This window comes from Anomalospiza imberbis, chromosome 5, assembly GCF_031753505.1.
Source record: "Anomalospiza imberbis isolate Cuckoo-Finch-1a 21T00152 chromosome 5, ASM3175350v1, whole genome shotgun sequence".
NCBI classification, from domain to species: Eukaryota; Metazoa; Chordata; class Aves; order Passeriformes; family Viduidae; genus Anomalospiza; species Anomalospiza imberbis.
In genome coordinates, this window is record NC_089685.1 from 60,516,598 (window position 1) to 60,541,580 (window position 24,983).

Consider the following 24,983-nt stretch of genomic DNA (forward strand, 5'->3'; position numbering starts at 1 on the left):
CAAGATACAATTATGCAGAGACTTTTATAGATTATAAATTAACCAAACTCCAAAGGCAGAAAAAATATCATTTTAAATATGGTTCATTATGCTTGTTGTTTCTGTCTTGTAAGCTCTCTCAAACTGGACTTCAGGGTTCATTTAGAAAAAAAAATCTGGACAGGGCTGTGCAGAAATGGAGAAGAAATAGACTTAGAAGACCCTGCTTGCTAGGATCAGGGTCTGGAAATGGCCTCTGAGGGAAGGTGGGGAGCCACAGCACATTTCTCACTCACTGATCTCACCAGCCTTTTCGCAGTGAGTATGTGCACCTGCTGGTCAGCCAGGCTGACTGAAGACCTCCAGCCACCTCCATGGCTCAGGTAAGGAAAGCCCCAGTTCATGTTTGGGTCTTGCTTTGCCCGAAAAGGCTGTGCCAAGCTGCCAGTGAAGGACTGTGGGTACTGTAGTCTAAGGAGCAATTTTCCAAGCTACAAACATTCCAATTAGAAACACAGTGAGTGGGCAAACAAAACACATCAGGCTGGATGTGTTTTCTTCTGAACCCTGGAGGAACTTAAGCCAGCTGCTCCAGATTTATAGCTGCTCCAGATTTATTGCAGCAAAACCACATGGCACTCAGGCTCTCAGAGCACGTAGGAAGGTGCTCTGCTCCTGCCATCTCTGCAGAGGAGACAGGGAGACCCCCCACCCCCCTGGAACTCCAGGGAATCCCAGTTTCCCATGTAGCTGTCATACTGACTTTATGATGGGGGAGGTGTCCAGACCTTGGGCAGAAGCAGGAGGCCAACACAGGCACCTCTGGCTTTGTGGCTGCAGCCCAGTGATGCCTGTGAGGCATCGCGCTGGTCACTTCTGCCATGAGCGCAGCTCCAGCCATCCCTCCTGCTCTGGCGTGTGGCACTCCTTGAGCTGCCTCCAGGTGATGAGGAGACAGGAGAGGGCTCACTGCAGTGATCCTCAGCTTCTTGAGAGGTTTGCCAAGTCTCCTGAAAGGTATTGCTGCACTGCGGCCTGTGCAAAACACTTCTCCAGAGGAGTCTGCTGCCAGGCACCTCTCGCAAGGGTGTCTCAACCCATCAGGGCTTGTCTCCATGGCCATGGCCACCCTATGCCATGAGCAGCAGTGCTGAAATGGCTCCTGTCTTCTCCTTTCAGGGCAATGCTCTCACTTGCCAAAGGACCAGCCTCAACTGTTCCCCACATGTGAGTCAGTCCTGCTGACACTGTCTGCAAGGTGAGGACGGCTGGGATGTGCCCAGAGCTGGTCTACCACAGTGACATCACCAGGATAGGGGACTGATGGGTCCTACTATTGAGCCTGAGGCTCCAAGGAGTGAAAGACAGCCGCCCTTTCACTCAGCTGCCCTGTGCCAGAGCCATGCCACTGCCTTGGTGGGGAAAACCCTGGGCTGTGCGTATCTATCTCCCATCCATGTCTGTGTCCGATTGAGCTGATGGAGACAGACGTGGGAGATTCCTAGTACTTCTCTCTCCCTTGCATCTTCCTCACTCATTTTCTCCTTCCCCCTCCCGCAGTGATGAAAACACGGCTTGCAAGGCTGCTGCACTTCATCCTCATCGCCTCCTTCAGTCAGGGCAGAGCCCCTGAGGGCTGGAGGGTTTTGGGGACGGCCCCGTTCCCCATCGGAGGGCTCGGTCTGGTGGGTGAGCGGTGGTATCGGAGTGCCCTCTGCTGGCCCCATTTCCGGACCATCTGGCCGGCCCAAGCCTTGCACACCCCCCAGTAGCCCTGGAAAGCTGGGTCTCGGCTTGCCCCCACCATGCCCCGACACCCCTGCCATGGTGGGCACCACTCCAGCAGCCACACGAGCCAGCCCACGGGCAGCACGGAGCCCTGCCAGTGCTGGGCCAGAGCCCCAGAGGAGCCAGCATGGTGGGGAAGCGGGGACAGGAATGATTGCAAGTCAGCAATTGCTCTCCTGCTCACCGAGTGCTACAGAGGCGATGTAGCAGAGACTCCCTGTGACCTGCGGGATAAGTGCCCCATTCCGCGGAAGGAAAAGTCCATCCCCTCCTGCTTAGCCCCAAGAGGCGAGAAAATGAGAGTTGTGGTGAAAGGGGCAGAGGAAGAGCACTCGCTCTCCCTTCAGGTTTGGTTGACCCTGTGAATGAGTCTTCACAGAGCTGGAGCAAAACATCCTGACCATTTACCTGTTCCAGGTGGTTGGGATCTTCTGTCACACTGGGATGTGCATCTTATTCTCTTATTCCTATGCCAAATTTTCCTGCAGAGCTCCCCTAAATAACTCCTAGTGTTTTGACTATGCCAACCTTCCACGGTGAAACTGGCAGGCAGGGAAGACTGCAATCACTCTGCCTGGACCCAGGACACCTGGATTCGGAGCCACCTGTGGATTCCTGAGTTATGCTAAGAAATCTCCCAAGACTGAGTACGCAGAGTGAGGGTCTGAAGTCCCTGTGGATCAATGCTGATTTACACCAGCAGAAAACATGCTGTCTCTGGGCTCTGCAACTAAAAAGGTGACATTCAGTTGCTCTCAGGAGTGGAGAAAAGGAGAGAGTGGGACGACAATCCAAGGAGCTCAGGTCCCTCTGTGGAGATGATCACTGGGTGCTTCAGCACATAGGCCATTCAAGCAGGGATCACACTGACCTGACAGATACGAGGTGAGCTAATTAGCAGTGCTCTTCTCAGCCTCCTTCCAAGCTCAAGTGCTGCAGGAATGCTGAACACCAGGTCTAGTTACTATTCCGGGCAATTGTCAGCTGGAAAGAGGTAATGGAGACCGGTTACACAGGGAGATGACTTGAGTTTGGGTCTGGGGGTGTGTTGAGGTACTTGGGGGGCCTCTGAGGGAGAGATGCAGCAAGGTGCTGAACATGCCAGTATGAGCAGGCCTGACAGAGCAGAGAGGAGTCCCAGAGGAGCCCTGGAGGAGAATCCCTGAGGAGAAATTTCCTCCCACATATCATGGGTAGGCAGCTGAGCCCTGCATGCACTTCCATCAGGAACTGCCCTTTATAAATATTACAGAACAGTGACAGCAAAGAAAAAATCATATGCAGCGGGGGGAGGGTTTTTTAATGAAGAAAAAAAGGTGTCCTGCAGCCTCATCAAGGGGAACAGTGCTGCATCCTGCACTGGAAGAAAACATTCAAATTGCTTAGATATGCAGTACATCAAAAGATTTCATCATGGGACTAACACAAAGTGTTGCCACCCTCAGTGGGACTGCTTGTGGTCTTGAAATGCCATGCATGGCAGCTCTCTGCCTAGGAGGGAGTATGAGTGGATACCATTCTTCCCTGGCCTTCATTAGAGTAATGTAAAAAACAAGCTGACAGCATCCAAGGTGAAGTAAAAACTTCCCTTTCCCTCAGCTTTTCATTAAGCACTGCTGAAACCACTGCCCTCTCTCCCTGTCTGATAGTCATCTAAATGTCGAGCCACAGACAATGAGGAGCCAACCTCTGCTCCTATTAACCCAAAGTGCTGGAAGGATTGCAGGGCAGAAAAACTACTTTGCCTGGTAAAAATGTAAATGTCACTTTACAGAGGACAACTACAATTTGACAGAAAATCCACTGCCTCTTCCAAACACTTTGTGAGCTCTTTTGGATGCCATGCCATGGCTTGTTGAGCAAGCAAGGTGGAACACAACTGCTATTTTTCCAGACACATCTACTCAATCTCCATCTGCAGTCCATTTATCTGTCACTGGATGGGCCTGTCACTGCCAAAAGGGCTCCCATTTTAAAAAAGCACCAAAACCAGTGAAAGGCAGCTAAGACCTCCTTCCTTTCTCCTCACCAGACAAATTCAGATCCGTAAGATATTGGCATGAATCCCATTCTCCATGATCCCCTGGCTAAATCCCAACCAAAGTGGTGTCAGACTGGGAGTTCCCTGGGCTCCTCTAAATTAAAATGATTTTCTGCAACTGAAATTGAGATCCCATTATCCCACACTGGATCACTTCCAAGTAGCACAGAAGCCTTCAGCCTGTTTTCTCACCCACTAGGTATCAGCTCCTTCCAAGTAAGTCAATACCCTCTCCTGTTGTCCTGCAGCAGTGCTGGGGAACAGCTTCAGGGACATCTCAGGGTTTGCAAAGCTCCCAGGGGGAAGAAGCCTGTGATTATTCCTGTGCCATCAAAACTAGACTTTCAGGAGAAGAGCTGAGAGACAGAAATCCACACTGAAGTCCAGGAACAAGCCCTGACTATAAAGCTCTGCAAGCTTCTTTTCCTCAATGTCTCTATGGCCTTCTGCCCATTCCCAGCCTGGTTGTTCTGTGTTGGCATAGACCACATGAGAAACAAAGACCAGAATTCTTCTGAGATATAGGAAATGCTTTTTATCAACGCTCTACCCAATCCATCCATCCATTAGCCAGTGTCTCCCACTGTCTGCCAGACTGTTTTAATTCCTTTTCTGTGAACGCTTCCTGCCTTCACCACCCTGGAAGTTCCTCCTTAGATCAGGTGGAAGGCACGGGGCAGTGTGTGAAATAGTTAACTCCCCTGCTGAGGATGCCAAGCTTCATCAGCCGTACGAGGGTCCCAAAAAAATAAGAACACTCCAGGGCACAGAGGGCTCTCAGAGAAACTCACAGCACAGTGGAAATAACCACAGAGAAACAACCAGGAGAGCGAAACAGAAAAAGAGATATAAAAAGGAAAGCAGAAAAATGCACACATTTGAGGGCAAGGAAAGCACAAAGAGCAATGTGGAGATGCAGAGCAGCAGAAAGTGAGAAGATAAAATTATATTCACAGAGGCCTGGCTATAGGGAAAGAAAAGGAGAGGGAGCCATATAGAGGGGAGAGCACAGATGCAAGGAAAGAGAACACAGGGCATGGGAGGGAAGGGGGGAGTCAGACAGGGGGAAAGGGAGGGATCTGGAGAGATTGCCTGATGTCAAATCTGATAGAAAAGAGGATTTATCTGCAAAAATAACCCAGATCTAAGCCACAGCTTCAGAGCAGCTTCGCACACAGCCACAGCACTATTTGCTCTTAAGCAAGAGAAAAAATGTGCTGGTGCAGGTTGCAAGGCAAAGCGGGGTCGTGCCACACCAGGAGGCTGCCCATCAGCCTGGACCAAGACGAAGGGAAGGCAAGGCAAGGAAAAGACAGACGAGGCAAGGCAGAGGAAGGCAAGGGCGAGCAGGGGCGGCGGGCCCGTCCCTGTCCAGGGTGCTGACCAGAGCCTGCCGCCTCCAGACCCGGCCCGCTCTCCTCCTCCTGCCCCTTCCCGTCCCAGAGGGCTGGGGCCACTCCGGGGACTGCAGGCAAACAAAAGCAGTGTGCTTCCCGGAGAGAGCTGAGCAGCGGGGAAAGAAACACACAGTCAGCTACAAATAAAATATATTTCCCCATTACTCTCTCCTGCCAGCATTTTCAGCAGTGGGGCTGGGCTCTCTCAGGGCAGGGCTGGATGACCAGCAGTAAAGTGTATGTGCATGGCCAGGGAAGGGAATGAGCATAAGGCACCTCCGGAGCTGCACTTTTGACCTGTCTGGAAAGGTCATTGTATGGATTGGACATCCCCTCCGTGAAGGACAGCCCTCACTTCTCCTTGAACTACCCTGTGCTGCCCTGGATGTGTCCGGGTGCCCTCTGTCTCTTTTGCTGCTGGATCCCAGGCTGTCAGAGATAGAGATGGGAGGATGAACTCACAGCTATCCCACTTGCCCCTGATCCATGCAGATTATATGACCAGGAATTGGCAGTCACAAAAGCGCGGTGTGTGTTGGGCCATGTTTGCCACCAGGGAGCTTTTGGTGGGCAGGTTTCACTCCATGGCCTTGATGCTTACAAAAAGCTTAGTCTGAAAAGAGATCTTAAAACCACGGTCCACCCACAGGTGGACAGCTGCTCTGTCCACACAGCAGTTTGAGCTGTGGCTGTTGACTGCCAAGTCATTTCGAAAGATGAAAGGGCTGGAATGGAGCTTGGCCTCCTCTGCCCTCAGCTCTAGGATGTGTCTCTGCCTCTTCCCAAACATGTCCTGGCCTCACCAGACTGTTTTTGTTCCAGAGAATTGCAAATCAGCTGCCCCACAGAGGAGAAAGCAGTGCCCAGGACCCTGACAGAGCTGCTCAATGGGTATCTACAAATGGTGTTGGCACAGCGCTGCAGAACAAACCCGTCTTTTCAAAATCAACCAGGTATCAGTGCTTTACTATCAGAAACTGGGTTTTCAATTCCAGCACTGATAGTCTGGACAGAACAATGTGTTTTAAGAGTCAGTTGGACAAACATCTGCTGGAAGGGGTATAAAGTGGCTGGCCCTGCTGCAGGATTAGATAACCTCCTGACAGCTGAATAACAGCACCTCTCTAACTCTCTGTGATTCTAATATGTGACCAAGCCAGAGTGCAGTTTCCAGTCACACAGATCATTGTGCTACCAGACTAACAACAACACAAACACTGTTTTCCAACACTGAAATCTTGCTTATATGTCACAGGTAGCAGGAACTTGATATGGCACAAACATGATTCATGCCATGTCCATGTAACACCCAGAACGACTCTATAAGCACCTTTCTCTAGGCCACCATGAGAGGCAAAATCACCTCCAGGGATGCAGATGCAGGGTATCAGCTTGGTCCCAAGTCTCCTGTCAGTCGAGGGACAGGAGCTTTTAATCAACTGGACCCACATTACATGAAGATGTGCTGCCTGTCAGCAACCAGCCCCATCTTTTGAGATGACTGAAGCCAGGAAAATAAACCAGGAAGAATTAGAACAGAACAGCACAGTCCCAGGTTAGCTAGGATAAATTATCTGCCTTGTGGCATCTCCCCCAGCTCTGCTCTCCTCGGCTGTCCTGTGCCCAGCAGCTTGCTGACTGAGTAGCCATCCCTCTCTGGTGGGCCAGTGCCACATGTTTAAGTTGGAACATTATTCTCCCGTTCTAGAAAATTGGATTAAGGTTCAGACAATACTGTTATTTACCTTTGATTAAAACCAGCCCTCCTCCCTCCCGGGCCAGAGAGACCAATGTTGCTGTTATTTACTCTGCTGCCAAACCTGGAGTTCAATCCCTGCCCTGCGGCACTCAATAAAAGTCAGAGCAGAGGTGGGGGTGTGTAGCAGGCAGGGCTGAGTGGGTGGAAGAGGAGTGATTATCCAGGCCACTATGTCCACTTTGTTTCTTTTGCAGTCAGACTCTGCCTCAGCAAGGACTGGGGTGCTCATATTGCCTGCCTCTGTGGCTCATAGGGCTGAGGAATCCAGCCAGGGTGATCCCAAGCAAGCCCTGTTTGCCCTCATGCCTGCCTCTGGTCCTCTCCCCTCAACAAATCCCCACTTCCACACAGCTTTCCTTTTTCTTTGTGTCCTTCTTTCTCTTCCTTCAGCCTCCCCTCTCTGCCATGACCTCCCTGCCTCCCCTGTCTGCCTTTTCCTCTCTTCTGCTCCCACTCTTTCCCATCCTCTTCCTCCCAGTCCCCTTCTCATTCCTCTCATTCCCCTCCTTCCCTCTCCCCCACTCTCCAAGCCGCTATTCCAGGACAATAGAGCAGATGGCAGGCTGTTTGTTTTGTATGTCCCTTTGGAAAATCAGCTCAGCTGTTGAATCTGCGACTTTTGCTAAAAACAGACACCGTCCAATACAGCTGAATGCCTGGGAGAAAGGAGAGGGTGGGAGGAGGGCCCTGCTCCCCCCAGCAGCTGCACCGAGACTCTGTCTGCAGCCCACACCATGCCTTTGGGAAACAAGCCTGTCAGAGAGCCCAGAGAGGAGCTTCTCCCCTGCAGAAAAAACACTGTGGCAAGCAGAGAGCTTGGCCAGCTTCTACAGTCAGCCTCACTCCAGCCAAAACTGATGGCAATGTGGGAAAGGTGGGGTATTGTGGAAGGGGCAGACTCTTGTCAGCACATCCATCCTGCTCATTGCCCCAGCCTGCTGCTTCTGCCGGTGCTCATGGAAGCTGAGTTACATGGGGTATGCTCAGGCAGAAGATGTAGCACAGAGTAGAAGCTGATGCTCTTTGCCAGCCCCCTATCTCCTCCTATGCTACTGGGAGAGCCACGAGCGAGAAACCACCAGCCAGCAACGAGTGTGTGGAGAGGGGAAGAGTTCTTACCTTTTTCCTTCTGACTTTCCCCTCTTTTTTCTGAACCCCTAAGCCCCATGGTACTGGTCATCAGACCACCATCCATTATTTGCCAGCACAGCCATGAAGAGGATGTAGAACTTTTTCTCTGGTTCTTTCTCTTATCCAAACTACTTGCTTCATCCCTCGCCTCTCATGTGCTTATACCACATGAGCTTATTACAAAAATCTCTCAGATCTTCATGGTATTTCTGGGTGGAAAGGAAACTCTTCTTCTGAACTCTGCCCCTCCCTGGCCCGAAAAGCATCTTCTTCTCCATAGTTAGACATAACAATACTGCCTCATCGATCCTGTAAGCCCTCTCCTCCTTCCTCACTCTGTCTCTGCTTGCAAGTAATTCAGAGGAGGCACCCTGTCCAGCACGAAGTACAAGCTTGCCTTGGCTCAGAACCAGGGCTGCTTGGTTTCTTTGCCAGTGCAATTGCTGGATATTTCATGGCATATCCTCCGTCTGATACAATGTGGCCAAAGGCACCAGCTGCAGATTCCCTCTGTGCCCCACTTCTGGGGGTGGGATGGGGAAAGCAGGGTTTCAGAATAGCAGCATCTCTCCCCATCCAAATGCCGTTTCATCGCACTTCTCCCAACACTGCTAAAATCAACACTGTCTTGTTTTCAAGCAGTGGCAGAAGGGTCAGGGCCAGCAAATCCTGTTTAATTTGTTCTTAAAGTTCACTGTGGATCAGATGCAGCTCCCAACAAAACCAAGAGAGGCTTAACCGAGGCACAGTCAGCTGTGAAGTCGGAAGAGGCTCCTTAGCCCTGCAAAATCCTGGAAGGCAATTTAAACACAAGAGATAGGCAAGGAGCCCATTATTGGGGTCTGTAATTAATCACTTACAGTTCAAACAGGGAGAGAGATAAGTTCCCTGCTTTCTTAGAGTCCAAGCTGGATCAAACAGGAAGGGAAAAAAAATCTCATGCTGTCAAGGAACAGCCTTAAGAGGCAATGCCATCTGAGCAACAACAGCTCAGTTCTGCACTCCTTTAACCTCCCAGGTATTTATGCAGAAAGTCTACAGGAAAAATTCCTGCACCAGCTGGTGAGAACATTTATTTATTAACATTTATGATGCTGCTCTTCTTCCTGGCCTTGCTTATGTCTATGGCAACACTTGCATCCTCTTCAGTGAAGCCACATGATGAGCACTATTTGGCAGAGGAGAAAGTTCCAGTTAGTCTGAGATTCCATCTCGGGCACCAACTGCTAGCAGGTTCCTCAAGGAAAAACATAAGGATGGTCTATTCCTCCCTGTGGCCATGCACTCACTGAATGGAGTAGTCACCCACCCTCCTTCAGCTTTGCATCCATCCCAGGAGTGTGTAGAGCCAGCTGCCAAATCAGGTTTTTCAGAGATTGAAGACAAAAAAAAATTAACAAATTAATTAAGAGCTGCTGATCCCACTCTGGACTGTCTGAAAAGCCTGCATTGTAAGCAAGGGCAGAAGAAGTAAATTAAGAAGCTAAATCTGTTGTAAGCAAGTGACTGTAACACTCATGAAAAGCCACTGACTTATCTGGAGTGTTATTAAAAAAAATAAGAGGTTCAGGGCCAACCAAACTGATCTCACCTCTTCCAAGGTGGACTCTGTCTCACAGGCTGGCATCCTCAGTGTCATTGGCGAGTTGCAGTTGCCCTGATCACAAAAAAAAAAAAATCCAGACCTGGGGGGCCAGGCAGCACCCCCTTTCCTGCTCCTGCAAACAGCACTTTCAATGCACTGCTAAAACTCCCACACTCCTCCAAGGCCTCACTTGGTGGTTTCTTTCCTTCCACTCTCCTTTCTTCCTGTTCCTATTTCTCATCCTTTGACTTCTGTCTGATAAACTGCTCACCTTTTGAAGGCTGCTTCCTTAGCAAGAAGCCTTGGGAGAGAGCTGAAGGCTGCAGTCTGGGTACGAGTTGGGCAAATCCCACAGTGGCTCAGGAATCTGTTTTTCTTTGGCAGCAGAGCTGTTAAGAGGAGTTGGCACCAGAGACAGAACCACTGTCAAGTGTTGCTATTCTTCTCTCTCCCCTTCAAGTCTTTAGCAACAACTGCATTTTCCCACCTATTTCAACTAACTTCTTTTCCCCTAAAGAAAGGATAGTCATTAGCATTTTTTTTGCACTGTCAAATAGGGCTTTTCTTATAAAAATTCTTCACGCTATGGGGAAAGTGAAGAAAAGATATTGTTAACATGAAAGCCTTACTTAATATTTTACATTTCAAATACTGTAACTGCTTTTTTCCCCCTCCTTCTCCTTTTTCTGAATTTTCAGTATACAGTTTAAACATCATTAATAGTGTTGGTTGCTATGGTGTTGGGCAGGCAGAGGTGTCTGTACTTGAAACCTTGAACTACACTTAATGTTGTACAACAGCAGGGTCATGCCAACACCCTTGACTTTGACCCCATTTTTCCCAGTAAAATATAAAGACCATGTCTCCATTCCTTTTTGTTCTTGGCATAGGTTTGTTTTTTTTTTTTTTTTCCTGCAATGAGAAAAGTGTGAGCTAGAGAAAGGTAGAGATATTAAAAAAAAAAAAAAAAAGAAAATACAAATTTAATAGACCCAGCTGAACCTTTCCAAAATCTTTGTTACATCAAGAGAACAAGAATAAAAAAAGACAGCCCCCTGAAAAGTTTCACATGAGATTGTTTCTCATTTTCCCAAGCAGCTAAACATTTTAATAAACTAGAAAAATGAGACTGTAAAACCACAATATCTGACAGCAAGCCCTAGGGGCAGGAACCATTCCTGAAACTAATTTTAACTCATGTTTTAACATTGATCAGATTTCATGTGGTGAACATCCCATTAAGCTGTCTCTCTGTTCTTAGAGAAAACCTGGTTTCTTTTGTCAACTCAGGAGCTATTTTCTTTCCAGTGTATTGTCGTCACAGGCATAGCAGGACTTTTCTGTCATTCATTTCTCTACGGCCCAAGAGATGCCCTGCCCCAGACATCTTCTCATCTGCTCTGTTTCCTTATGAGACAAGATAATTTCCACAAAAGTAGCACTTAACTGCTCCAGCAAAGAAACCCAGTCTTAAATGGGTCCCCATGCAGCCACTCAAGGATTCAACCCATTAAACATCTGATCTTCAGCCATGCAAAAGGCACCAGGTCAATTCACACCAGCTGAAGCCAGGATCCAAAGCAAGCTTTCGGTTTCTCTTCTTTGCTTTTACCCCAGGGAAGTGAAGCTGCTGTACCAGTTTCCTCACATGAATCACATTTTGCTGTGATTGTCACCAGGACGTGTACAGCCAGGACCAGCTTTTTAACTCAAAGTCTCTATTAACATCAGCTGAAAATCTGAATGGGGAAAAATGATATATCCAAGTGGTGTAGGTTTCTCTTGAAGACTCTCCTTCTCACAAAACCGTATTCCATCTTCTGGTTGTGCCCAAACCACTAGTCCTGTGGGGCAGGACTTCTTGGTGCTGCATCCCTCTTCCAATAGCTGTGTCTCTGTTGTGCCACATGGATTCTTGGCTGGTGTAGCCGTGTGAGCCAAGGGCTTTCCACAATTCAAGGAGTGGCATCAGCTCACTCCTGTGCCTGCTCAGGACAAACTTCCACTTCAAAGGCCTGTTGTGCAACAGAAGAAAGCAAGGCTGTGTGCTGCTACACAAGCTGACTAAATGCCAGTAAGAATGACCAGGTTGGAAAACAGCTCTGCAGGCTCCTGCCTTCTGTTTTTTCCAGAAATGAAAGTGCTCATTCCTTTCTAGATCCCCCTTCTCAGAGGTGGAAGGTCTTTCTGATGCCTTTCCTTTAAACTCTGTGTGCACTGTGTAGGAGATGCTGGTGCTTGGGGGTGGAAGGAGGTGACAGAGTGGCCAGTTTTCAAAACGGCAAAGCCACAGTGACAGTTGCCTTTGGCTCTTCCAGCCCACCAGCAGCAGGCTTAGTCACATCAGCAGCATCAAAACTGAGCAGCTCTTTAGAGAAAGGGCATTTGTCTTTTCATCTGGAGATTACAGGATCTCTCACAGATCCCAGCAGTCTGTTTTGAAATACTCTTTAAAGTAAAATACCTGTTTGTGGCACCACCTGCCATTTAAAACAGCCTCTCTGCCTTCCAGGTTTCCCTGCAAAACCCTCCCCCAGCCACCTAACTGTGTGTACAAGGACAAAATGATGCCAGAGTTCATTCCCCAGCAAGGACCATTGCTCAGCTTTCACACGAGGCATTGTTTTGAGAAAAGGACCCTTCACAAACATGCCAGAAAGACTGTAACCTATTTGGGTCCACTCCTTCCCCCCCGTTACGCTCAGCAGGGAGAGCAGGAAGGCAGAAAGCTGCTATTGGCATCTGGAGGGAAGCCCCACAGAGATAAAAAGCTCTTTGCCTTGCTGCTTCCATTCCTTCATGACTTAATTTTTTTGGTTGGGGACAGAAAAGATTATAAAGCTGTAACCTCTAATCCACTCCTGAGTGCTCCTTCTCCATCTCTTCCTTCCTCCTCTCTTTCAGCCAGCTCTAATCCTTTATGTCTCTTCTCACAGATAGGAGCTGGAGTCTAATCTCAGCCGACAGGTTGGTAATTAGAGCAAGAGATTATCCTGACCCCACATCAAGAAGGTAAAAGGAGAGGAATAATGCAGCACCATACAAGATCAAACCTTCAACGTTCAATGTGGGAACCATCCCCATCTCACTCAGTTTCCCCCTAGCTCCTTTACTCCATCCCTCTTTTGTCCCAGCAGAGCAGGGGACTCCTGATTCTTTGTGCTTCCTGCCCATCTCCCCTCTGTTGAGCAAGGACTATGCTTTTCCAGGATTCATTCAGCCCAAAAATGGTCACATTTTCAATTTCTACAGACTTTGACTATGCAGAGACTCAGCAGGTCTGCGGCTGCAAAGTGTGGGCAGTAGGAAAGCACCAATATGGAGGAAGAGGCCCTGCTCAGAGAGTCTGCAGCCATGGCATGCTGCCACCCACCAGGAGCTGGGCACCAGGTATGCACACACAGGGCCCTTCTAGTCCAGCAAGATGCAGCTAGGGCACAGAGCAGCAGCAGCAGCAAGTCCTCATCTCCACCCAGATGCCCAGCAGTCGCTATCCAATCCTTGATCTGCTCAGAAGGCATACTGCTCCCATCCCTTGCACCTATCCCAGCTCAGATGAGAAGCTCATTCATGTGTCCAGCCCATCTTATCCATCTTTGGATCAGACCTTGTCTCTTGTCCTATGTCACCAGTATTGAGCAAGGAGCAAGAAAGCCACCACAGAGCGCCAAGACCACCAGAGTGAAGGTGAAATTGGGAGCACCGAGTTTCTTCAGTGTCCCACTCCCGGCAGGTGAACAGGTGTCACTTGGATCCCCTGAAGCTGAGGCTCAGGCATCAGCAGTCAACAGCCTGCAGGCACCAGGAGGTGTCAGGATAGAGGTGGCAGTGGAGGGATCGAAACCTGCCGGGGAGAAAGCAAAGTAAGGTCAGAGGACAGTTTTTACACCAGTACACAGCTAGAAGATGGGAGGCCTCTCCCTCATGCCCCATTCCACATTAGGTGCCCACCCTGCACCACAGAGCTCAGGACTGGTTGTTCACCCCAAGATGTCTTTTCTCAGCAAAGCCTCCCTCTGATACCCAAATCCAGTTCTAGCCCATGGAGCCCAAGCCCACAGCTCACCCTGATCACAGGCAGGGACATAGGCACTGGTTCTGCTGATGCTCTTTTCATCACCTAGCTGCTTCCCACCCCTGCTATCTCCAGCCAGGATCTTCCTACTCATGCTCTGCAAATAACAACTTTAGGTTTGCTCACTCAAAGAGGAGAAGGCAAATCAAAGAACAGTTTTGTTTGCAGTCAGCCTGAAGTGAACCTTTTTCTTTTTTTCCTTCAGTTTTCTCAGCAAAGCATAAAATGAAAAAACAAGCAGAGTTTCCTTTCCTGAGTTTAAAAGAACATTTCTGTTCCTGTCCCTGAGGTAAAATGTTAGCTTGTTCAGTCTCAAAATGGGAAATAAAGAGCAATACTTTCAGCTTAGGCATTGTCCAAATAAAATGTTTTAAATGCTTAATTTCTTCCCACTCACCCAAAAAGGTTTGCAACGTTCATAAGCATTCACAAATAGCTTAATGCTGGGGTGCCCCTCACCTAAGGTTCCTGTCCCTCCCTCTAGCCCTCCTGCACCCCATTGGGCTGCCTCCCCATCCCAGCCTGTTGTCTGAGGGCTCACACAGCAGCAACACCCAGAGGACTCATGCCCCATACCTTGAGGGATCCTCCTGGGCCGAGAAGGGGCCACTGAGCTCAATGACATTGAGTTTGTTCTCAAATACACCATAGCTGAGGGTGACCTACAAAGCAGTGGTGAGAAAGGAATAGAGAGAATGAGATGAGTTCAGGAGTAAGGAATTTGCTGTGGATGACAAAAATTCCCATTCTAGTTCTTTCTCTGCTGGCTTAGCCTCTGCCTTTCACATCTCTCCTGTCTTCCTTCCCATGATGATCCATCCCACTAGTCCTTTGCCCACTAGTCCTTTACAAGGCAGAGAGAGTGCCATGTCAAAGGCCCTTTCCCAATCAATCATCATTTCTGCGTGTCCTTGTGCTACATTCTCCCAGGGATGCCCTCAATCCTCCCATCACTCCTCATACATGTGCTCCCCACCACTGATCCCAGGGGACTGTGACTGGCAACTGTGCTGCAGGCAACATCTGCTCCTTATTTCAAAGAAGCATTTGTCAGGAAAGCCTCCCCAGAAGACCAGATGATTGATTCAATGCTCATCAGTGCCATCAGCGGATCGACGTGCCTGTAAGCTCCCCTCCACTTCTCCTTCCTCACACACCTCTCTCTTGCTTCCTTTCCCCTCCTCACCTGCTGCATGAGCTGAGAGGTGGGGATGAGCTGCAGGTTCTCCAGGTGGGAGTGGAAGAGTGCATTGGGAATCAGCTGCCCACCAAGTTTGCACTCGATGATGTAACCCACGGTGCAGTCATCTGGCAGGCGGATGAGCTCGGAAGTGCTCACAAAGTTCCTGCCACTGGAAGAGAGTAGGGCTGCATGGGTTAGGAAAAGGGTAGGAGCAGATGCAGTCATCCACTTGGGCTGGAGATTACTGAAAACCAGAGTAAATTCTGTAACTAGGCAAGAAATCCCTGAGTTCCACCTGCACATACTCGGGAACGGGATTGCTCTTTCACCATTCCCAGCCATGCTGACCCTGATACATAATCCAAGTCCTTGGTAAGCTGATGTAGAGAGCTGACAGACTTCACTCAGTCACTTCTCCACGTGTTTGGTTAAGTGCACTGAGTCCCTGAGGGATCAGACAAGCCACCACAAGAGAAACAGGGGGAGCACATGGCCAGGTCCAGGGAAAAGTAAAAACAGGACATGCAGCTTGGATAAGCCATCTACGGTAATGTAACACCACATACTTGGCCACCTTTTGATGACAGGCTAAACCCAGTTTTAAGGCTTCTGGAACTGGAATTATTTACACAGTATGAAGTGTTGTCTACTACAACAACCCCCAGAAAACTGAAATGTGTTTTAAGCATTTTAAAAACAGTAGTGGCAGGCTTTATGCCAGGTTAGGCATTGTCTATCTGTGCCACTTTCACTTTACCCTAGATCACAGGTCATCCTCCTGACTGGGTCTACCATAGAATACCTATCATGGGTTTGGCTAAAGCAGCCACCTGGTGTGGATCAAATCTGTCCTCCTGGGTATGTTTAGATCTGGTTAAGGCAGGTTAAGGCACATCCAATGCCTACCTATGCCTACCACAGCCTATGCCTGTGGTATTACCTAGGGCATCATCTTGTTCTAGGCTGGGATAACATGACCTTGGGACCTATCTCTGTTCTCCATGCATCAAGCTAAGGAAATGACAGTGAACACCCGAGAAGCCAAAGAGGGTTTCTGGTGACGGAACAGAAAATTAGCTCAGGAGGGAGGTACGGAAAGCTGGAAAGAAGCAGATGAAGGGGAGATGAGATAGGCAGATGGAAAAAGAGTCACACAAAGCTGAAAGGGATTGGAAGGAGTGTAGGGAGTAACCAAGAGCCTTAAGGAGATGGAGAGAGAGGGGTCCATAATCCTGTGACCATGTTTACTGATGTGCCTGCTCTTGCCAGTTTTCAATCAGTTGGCAGACCCACCCACTGTATCCTTCCTCCAGTCTCACATCTTGCAGACGGGCAGCATGTGGCACTCTGCACACCACATGCACAAATCCAGGTCTGACACTGCCAGGAATTAATGTGCAGCCATGTTGCTCATCTCTTCAAAGGCTCCCACACTCCCCAGCTCACCTGGCCCAGGGCACCATCTTCCTTGCCAGCTTGCGGCTGATGCAGAACCCAGCCCCTCCCGTGGCAAACCAGAAGCGCACGGATTTCTGGAGAGAAACATCAGAGAAAATCAATGGCAGAGGCTTAGACAATGCCACACTCCCAGAGGTGGGAATGCTGGAAACCAGGCTTAGACGTCAGGACAAACACAGCCCTATTGTCACTCCAGTCCCCTGACTGCTGCCCAGAGGAAGGACTTGCTAGCAGTACAACATGGATTTTCACTTCCTCATAACTGGAACAGCCAGTTGCTCCAGCTGGCAGCAACAGGTGGGGTGCCTAGGGCAGGCTTTTGTCCTGTCAGACATGTACCCAAAGGCAGAGCAGAAACAAGGGACTCTGCCCCTTGGACGATCAAATTTAGTCAACACCTACAGTCATGTTTAGACAAGTTGGCTGGCAAGTTTTCAGCTGCTGTCATTGCTCTTGGGACCCATCTCTCCTTGCAATACTGTGATGGTTTTGGCCAGGGTAGAGTTAACTTTTTTCACAGTGGCTAGTGTGGGGTTGTGTTTTGGATTTGTGCCCAATACAGCATTGATGATATAGAGATGTTTATGCTATTGCTAAGCAGGGTTTACACAACAGCCAAGGCTTTTTTTGCTTTCCTACTGCCACACTGGTGAGGAAGCTGGGGGTGTAAAGGAGGTTGTGAGGAGACACTGCCAGGACTGGTGACCCCAGCTGACCAAAGGGATTTTCCAGACCATATGACACCAAGCTTAGTGTATAAAGTGTGAGGAGAAGGAGGAAGGGGTGGGACATTTGGAGTGATGGTGTTTGTCTTCCCAAGTCACCATTACACATGATGGGGCTGTGCTCTCCTGGAGGTGGCGGAACACCTGCCTGCCCATGGGAAGCAGTGATTTAATTCCTTGTTTTACTTTGCTTGTGTACACAGCTTTTGCTTTTCCCGTCTTTATCTCAACCCATGAGTTTTCTACCTTTCACCCTTTCGATTCTCTCCCCGCTCCCTCTGGTGGGAGAGTGAGCGAGCAGCTGCGTGGAGTTTGGCTGCTGGCTGGAGTTAAACCACAACAAATGTGAGCCAGAGCACCAAAACAACCCACTGCTCCCACACCACCACCACAGGCTGTACCGTCTGGTTGTTTTGCAGCGTTTCGGAGGCCCAGATGGGTCGGTTCAGGCTGGGCTTGCCCAGGTAAACATCCCATGTCTCCGCAAAGGAGGACAAGAGCTTCAGGAGCGCCTGAGGGTTCAGGTAGTTGTCATCATCCAAGTGGCAAAACCAGCTGGTGCAGACAGGAAGACACAAGAAGTTTGCAGTAAGGAGGGTGCCTCTTGCTCTCGGGGGTCCCCCCACAGCATTCCTGCCTCACCTCAGGCCGCTGGCCAGGAAGGCGTCAAACTCTGCAGCCATCTTGCAGGACAGGGCCAGGTGGCTGTGCTCGGCAGAGCAGTTGGTTAAGATCACATGGCCACCTACCAGAGGAGGGAAAGCTCAGAGTCAGACTACTCTGCATGGTCACAGGGAGGACATCTGGGCAGGAGGGAAGGGGTTTGCTCACAGACAGTCTCCTCATGGCCCCCCAAAAGGCATCCAAGCCCACGGCAACACAGGTTCTACTCCTCCCCATACCAGGAGATGAAACATGGACAGAGCCAAGCAACTTGGCCAAGACTAGGACACCTGCCATCCACACTTCCACCCTGCCCACTGCCAACCATGATGCAGAGATTGAGGAGCTCTGTCATGTGCCACTTCTACGCATGGATGCTTTAAAGCAGGCAGCACCCTGCCTCCAGTCGGCTGCATGCCCTGGGGTAAGCCAACCACACTAAATCATGGACCACCACCACAGGACTCAGCAAGGGGCGTGTTTCAATGGGCAGTGCTGGTGCAGGACAGCCAGCCCTGACACCAGACCCCCTCTCATGGCCAGGACAGTTCAGGGCCTGAAGGTAGAGTAGAAAGGTGCTGTCATAGGACAGGTCATTACCCATTCTCCTTTTCAAGGCACCATCTTCTTCATCAGTGAAGACGTAGGTCTGGGGAAACAAGGAAAAGAGATTACTCTCAGGGATGGAGCTGGTGCTCTTCCTGGCTGCCCACTTCCTCCTCCCACAGCTGGACACTCTTGACATGGTTACCCCACTACATCCTCTGTTGCTGTACCCACTCCCAGGCAGCAGAAGGATTGCTGTGCTCCCCCTTCCTGCAGGGCACAACCAGCAGCACTTGTGTGGCTTTATTTTCACACCCATCCCACTGCCTTGGGAACAGGGGACCCATGACACTGAGTGAGGGGGCGAGGTAACCCTGGATTAGGTGTCAGTGGTATAAAAATTAAAGCATTGTGGTTAAATGATGCTTGGGTTAAAAGAACATCTGCCTGTGTGTGAAGTGTGCATAGCCCCCTGCGATTTTCTGCCCAATCCCCCTCCTCTTCCTCTACTCTCAGGCTTCTCTAATCCCCCTTGCTGCCATTGTGTGCCACATCTCCCCCTCTTCAGAGCCAGGCGAGGATCAGGGCTGGTGGAGAAAAGCTTTCCTCATGCAGAAAATGAGCTTTCATGAAATGAAAAAGCAGTCGCGAGCCATAAACAGTCTCCCCACCAGCTGCCCACAGGCTGGTTAAACACAGCACCTGCACAGGCACAAAGGGTACAAGGCAGGCAGACAACAGCTCCAGGAGCCATCGCTGCTCCCAAAGGCTCTGGCAGGGAAACATGAGTCTCTACATCTCCCCACGCCCACCCAGCATTTGGGAGATATATCCCTGTCTAGAGGACATAGCAGGAGAAATGCTGTGTACGTGAAAATAAGGCGGTGCAGGACCCTCAGAGATACCCGGCTCAAGCAGAGACAGCAGGATGGTTTCCTGATCTCAGATGGGTGAGCTACAGCGCTTGGGGAATTACCCACCAAGAGCTGAGCTGCAGCAATGGAGCATGCACACATTTCTACCCTGCCCCACCAGTAAAGTCTCTCAGTTAAAACCACTTTCAAGGGGATCATGTGACAAGCAGCAATTAGCCAAGTCTCGGGTAAAGGAACTGCTCTGGGTCAGGGGGACCATATCATAACCTTCAGGCAAGGCAGGGATTGTCAGCAGCAGGGGATTTCCCTTGCCAGCATGTCAGAGTTAGAAATTTCCACTATGGCGAATATTTTCATCTTAAGAAAAACAAAATCTGAAGCCATTGAAACTTTCTGACATTAAAAAAAAAAAAAAAAACTCAAGAAACGTTGCTGGAAATTACTTGCTTACAGATATAAAATCAACTTGATATCACGTCTCTAACAAACAGCACATTTGATTGACTTAAAATAGCAAGATGCATATTTTCCAAATTTTCTACATGTAAAAATATTCTGAGGTTCCCAGTTTTCTCTTGATGCAAGATGAGAAACGGTTGTGGTTTTTTTTGCAGACATCCAACACGTTCCTGTGGAACCCAAGGATGAAAGTACACTGTCACCACAGGCAACACCAGACTGTCCAAAATAACTGAGAAAGAGATGAAGCACAGGAAGTATCCCTCCATTCTGGAGTGGAGAAGATGTCTGTGTAGGAAAGGATGTCTGCTGGACAGCAGTGCAAGCAGTGATATGGAGCCACTATGTCAAACAGCTTTTTCTGGCAATCCTTCATGAACATAAGAACCTAGGCAATGGATAAACACTAGACTTTGAGACTTCCTCACCCCAAAGTGGGGAAATAGCCTAGCAATAAAAAACTAGGAAAAGGGAATAAAAATGTGGAATCTGACAATCCAGGGCCATGTTCATCGCCTAAGCTCCCAGGGTATCATTTCTCTATGAAGAAACCCTCTCCAAAATGCAAACACATCAGCAGGATTACTGTTGTGTCCTGCACAGAGAACAGATTCAAAATCTGGGGTGTGTTCACATCACTGAAAATCTGAAAGCCAGTTCAGGATGGGGCATTCAAAGGTTTCCTTCCAATTGGCTGGGTGTGTGGACTTCTAAAAGAAGGGGAAGTACTAGAAACAGTTCACATTACCAAACCACACCAGAAAGCTGGGCTTATCTCCATCAAAACTACTGGGGCCAGGAGTATAAGTCACTCCAAGATTCTGCCCAGTTAAACAATCATCAGAACCCACACTCCTATTTAGATTAGGCTTTTGCTGAGGAAAAGGCCTTTCACTAAAATGTCTTTCACATCAATCTCCAGTGGGAAGTTTGTCGTGGATCAGTTCTCAAGAGGCAGAGCATAGTCCAGCAAAGAGTGCCCACCTCACACTTCTCCATCTCTCACCAACTGCATGTCTTCAGATTAAACAGAGCAGTTTCAAAGACAATCTCTCTCTCTCTTATTTTCCACCCCAACAGAGTCCAACACAGAGGATTTTTAATTCAGCTCCCATACAGTCTGTCCTCGCCATCAAAACCACAGCTGCTCCTGCCTCCTACTACAGTCACCTAAGCCTGACCTGGGAGGTCTGGGTTGCTTCCTCCAGGAGGAAACCACGCGGGTATCCAGCTCTGAAGCTAGGCTTGGCATCAGCAACACAGCCAGCTGTTAAAATTTTCCTGCTGGCCACTGGTGGAGAAACACTCACTGACTTGGTCTCCGGCCATGATTAAGGGCAAGTGAGACAGTAAGATGCTGGATCAGCCCTAGGAAAAGGCAGCCTCTGCACATCAGGACTTCTGAGATCTGAATTTCTCTGGGACTGGTTCCTAAAGCCTATGTCTCTCCATAAGGACTCAATAACAGGAGGTCTGGTGCACTATTCCTGTCCCCACAGCAATTAAATGTCCTTTGCAAATTGAAAGCTGTCTTTTTTTTTTTTTTGCTAAGTGAGGTTTTCTATACTGTCAAATTTTCAAAACTAACCCTTCCCTGTAAACCTAAAAAAACCCTTAAGCAAGAACATATTTTAAAAAAAAGGTTTTGACTTTCATTTACTTCTCTTTACCTCCCTTTCTGCTCCCATTCCCCTTCTCTCAAAGCCATTTTGTAAAAAAATAATAAGAAAAATACAGAAAATTGAGGAGGGAGAAGGAAAATACTGAGCTTGCAACAAAAACTGATAACACTGAAAAAACTCTGTTTAAAAATGAGTGACACTCCCATTCTACCCCTTCCTTCTTATTTTCCAGCTCAGTCTGTGTAGCTTTCCAAAGGCTGGCAGGAGCATGGAAAATTCAACACCTCTTCCAAGGTTTGGACATCACTTGCGTTCCAGAGGGGATCAGATGAGTCTGGGGAGCTAGTATCTAATTCCTGTCATCAGCAGAATGGCCAGGCACAGATTTGTCAAACAAAGGAGGGGCAGGTGAATTGCTCCTTAAAAGCCCACCGGGAAGGTCCCACGAGCAATATCCTAATGCCAGTGCAGCCATGTGGTTGGGTTTGGTTTCTCCAAGGAGCTGCTGGGCTGGAGCTGGCCGGAGAGGAGAAGTGCATCTGCAGGAGGAAGCAGGGCATCTCAGATGCTGAGAGGGACACGCAGCCAGGAGAGGAAGCATGCTCAAAATAGGACATGGCTTCCTGTGACGACCGCAGCAGACCAGACAGTTTGCAGCACCATGAAATGGAAAACCACCCTTACCCAGAAAACCCTGCATTGCTTCAGGCGCTTTCCTACCCAGTACCTCCGCCCCCTGTCCCCCTTCCTCGATGGGGCCTGAATTTGCCTTATAGGCACCCATCGCGCACAGGCAGAGGCAAAAAAACCATCCTTCAGGGCAGCCACAGGATTTCTTCTTTCCTGAGGAGCAGCTCTGCGAGGGAGGGAGAAAAGCACCGGAGCTCTGGGGAGTACTCCTGCCCACCAGTAAGCCAGCCTGCACAGCACCACTAACGTGGTGCCCCACATCAGTTTCTCTAGCAGGAAGGAAACTCTCCAAACTGTTTTAGCAAAGGATGGAAACATTGGGCCCACAGTTTAAGAAAAAAAAAAAAAAGAGTCAAAAATACACCCGCACCACTTCAAGATCATGCACATGAAGGCATCTGCCCAAGAAGGGAAAGTGTGGACTGTGCTGATGTGCTGGGGGGTGAAGAGGGCTAACTACAGGAGGTCCTCCAGGAGCCTGCCTGCCTTCTTCTTTTGCCCTCTGCACTGCACCTTTCCAGGGCAATGGGTGCCCAGGCACAGTGTAGGCATCCTGACAAAGAGCCAGGGGAGCCTGTCAGCTCCAAAATCAGCAAACTCATGGCTCTGGGAGAAATGGAAAGCCACCATTTCGTACAGACACTGGATAGTCTGTGCATTCAGTCTGGTATGTCATCTTTCCTACGAAGCAGCTACTGGTGAAACATTTTGCTGGGCAGCATCTCCCTTTGAATGTGAAGTGAGAAATAGAGAAAATTAAGCAAAGTACTGAGGGGCACTACAGTGCCCAGCCTCCTCTTCCTCTGGCTTTTATCCCCTTGCCCTGACACCCCATGCCTAACACCTTCTATCTAGTCAGAATCCACACACTCACCTGTTGGCTGGCCTGGGATATCCACGTGTCCAGGAGCAGCTCCATCCTGCTCTGGTGAAACCTCTTGGTTGTCTTCACAGCTATGAAAATGTCCCCAAGCGTCAGGCTTCCCTTAGTCCTGTATACCTCCGGAGGATGGAGTCTGAGGTCCTTCTGCCCCCTGCCACCAGCTCCCTCTGGGCTCCCTTCGCTCTGTTGCTCTGGCTTCTCCACCATCCCCTCCCCGATCCCTGGGTACTGAGCTGCTTCCCGAGCCCCGCGGTGCCGCATGGAGAGGAGAGCCACACTGGCAAGGAAGACTGCGGCTCCAGAGACGCCGCGGAGGAGCCGACGGCCCATGGCTCCCAAACTGATCGTGCCGCAGCCAGTATCCTACTGAACAAGGACAAACTCTGCCTGTACCTCCACGTGACGCTGTCTGCTCTTCTCGAAGCCTCCGAAGGGGCAAGATTAGTCAAGAGCAAGGTCTGAACAGATGTGGTCAAGGAAGAGGGTGGCCAAAGACCAGGATGCCAAAGAGTGAGCACAGCTGAAGGATCCCGCTGAAGCAGGGGGGAGTTTCACAGACTACGGAGAGCTCAATGACCCAGCGAGGCAGGGACACACGACTGGAAAACACTCCGAGGAGACGGCACATGGCTGGCACAGCCTGCCAGGAGGAAAGCGAGCATCCCTGCTCCCGACTGAGAGGCCGAGTGTCCCAGGCTGGGTGTTGAGGGGGCGGCAACAGAGATCAGAGCCATGAGTGGGAAGTCTGGACGGAAGGCGTCAGAAGACACCAGCCCACAGCGGCGAGCCAGCGGCTCCGGCAGCAGGCGAGCGGCGGGCGCAGGGCGGCACGGACGCGGTGCGGCGGGGCTGCGGGGCTGCCTCCCCACCCGCTCCCTCCCGCAGCGCCCGCTCCTGCCGGCCCCGGTCCCGCCTCCGGGCACGGGGCGGGGCGCCAGCCCGGGGCAGGAAGGATGGAGAAGTGGGAAGTCGGCGTCTGACAGGTGGTTTGCCTCACCAGGGCATCCCCCGCCCTGGGACACCTCCAAGGTGACAAACGGCAGACCTGGGAGGACAAACCTGTTGCTTGACTGACTCCCCCGCTTCTCTGTGACAGCTCGGCCAGATCTCTGCAGCCCTGCTCATCCCAGTGCTCTTGAGAGAGGAGGGGATGCTGACACTGATGCGGGCTCTGGTGAAGTTAAGGTGCGGGGTCCTGTGTTGTTCTTGCAAAGAACGATTTTTCCCCAGGAATTCCCTCAGCCCCAGACTTTTCCTATGGATACAGGTCTGAGTTGCTGCCCCTGCCTTTCAGTTCCAGCTTGCCTCCCAAAGCAGGATCGTGTGTTCCCTGCTGTCCCTCCTGCTGCCACACCCCAGAGTCTCAAGCTGGGGTGTGACCCCCACTTCTGACACCCATCTCCCTAAACTATGACTCTGTTCTGGAAGGTCCCTCTTCCTCTGCTTCCAGCCCTGTAATTCCCACCCTCTGCCCCATGTCACATCGTCACCAGGATGTCCAAGGACATTTTGCTGCTCAGGAGGCTGCAGAACCAGTGACACTCACAGGAAGAGGTGCACCAGCAACCAAAGGCATGAGGAAGGGTGTACTGCCTCCCTCCCAGTTGTAGAATCACAGAATGACTCGGGTTGGAAGGAACTTTAGAGATCATCCAGTTCCAAGCCCACAGCCACGGGCAGGGACACCTTCCACTAGAGCAGGTTGTTCAGAGCCCCATCAAACCTGGCCTTGAACATTTCTGGGGGAGCATGGGGTGGGGGCAGGGGGGTGGAGTGTCACTGCTGAATTTATATCCCACTCGGGTCCTTGCCCTCTGCAGCAGGGCTGAGCTCAGCAACTCGTCTCTTGTGGCTTTCGTGCTGTCCAAGATGTAGTTTCCCTTTCCCTGGGAAAGGAAAGGGAATGTCCCCTCTCTTTGGAAAACCGCAGAGACCTGCAGGCACAGCAGCAAAGTGGCACCTCCAGCTCCTTCCTCACCCCCCACCTTCACCACTGGTCTCCCCTGAGCCACCTCCTTCACTTCCAGCCCTCTGGGTGCCAGCAAGGGATAGGGATATCAGAAACCCTCCCAAGGACAGAGACCACCATGGAAGGGAAATTTTGGAGTCAGTACCATAGATTGC

General features: G+C 50.1%; 2 protein-coding genes and 1 long non-coding RNA gene across 4 annotated transcripts in view; 1 reads left to right on the top strand and 2 right to left on the bottom strand.

The window, feature by feature from the left end:
- LOC137474548 (arf-GAP with dual PH domain-containing protein 1-like) overlaps nt 1-24,983 on the bottom strand; it is a 177,282-nt gene that overhangs the window by 28,861 nt on the left and 123,438 nt on the right. The window lies entirely within an intron of this gene.
- On the top strand, nt 2,124-12,698 carry LOC137474539 (uncharacterized). Of its 2 annotated transcripts, none has more exons than XR_010999405.1 (2): nt 2,124-2,652; nt 12,617-12,698. It is a non-coding gene; the product is annotated as an uncharacterized lncRNA (long non-coding RNA). The 2 variants fall into 2 exon arrangements; XR_010999404.1 differs by lacking the exon at nt 2,124-2,652 and adding an exon at nt 4,570-6,753.
- Nucleotides 10,354-23,541, bottom strand: MFNG (MFNG O-fucosylpeptide 3-beta-N-acetylglucosaminyltransferase). Its single transcript, XM_068191187.1, has 8 exons — nt 22,851-23,541; nt 18,385-18,433; nt 17,764-17,866; nt 17,523-17,676; nt 16,385-16,470; nt 14,942-15,107; nt 14,332-14,417; nt 10,354-13,524 (listed from the first exon to the last, which is right to left on the bottom strand). Exons 1-8 carry the CDS (start codon nt 23,187-23,189, stop codon nt 13,458-13,460), a joined length of 1,050 nt encoding a protein of 349 aa, XP_068047288.1. The 5' UTR covers nt 23,190-23,541; the 3' UTR covers nt 10,354-13,457.

Excerpts from the sequence above, each read along its gene's own strand:
- MFNG (XM_068191187.1), bottom strand. The coding sequence starts at position 23,189 with ATGGGCCGTCGGCTCCTCCGCGGCGTCTCTGGAGCCGCAGTCTTCCTT. Across the intron at positions 16,471-17,522 it reads CGCTGCAAAACAACCAGACG|AAATCCGTGCGCTTCTGGTT; the intron begins GTACAGCCTGTG and ends GTTTCTCTCCAG. Across the intron at positions 15,108-16,384 it reads AAGATGGTGCCCTGGGCCAG|TGGCAGGAACTTTGTGAGCA; the intron begins GTGAGCTGGGGA and ends ACTCTCTTCCAG.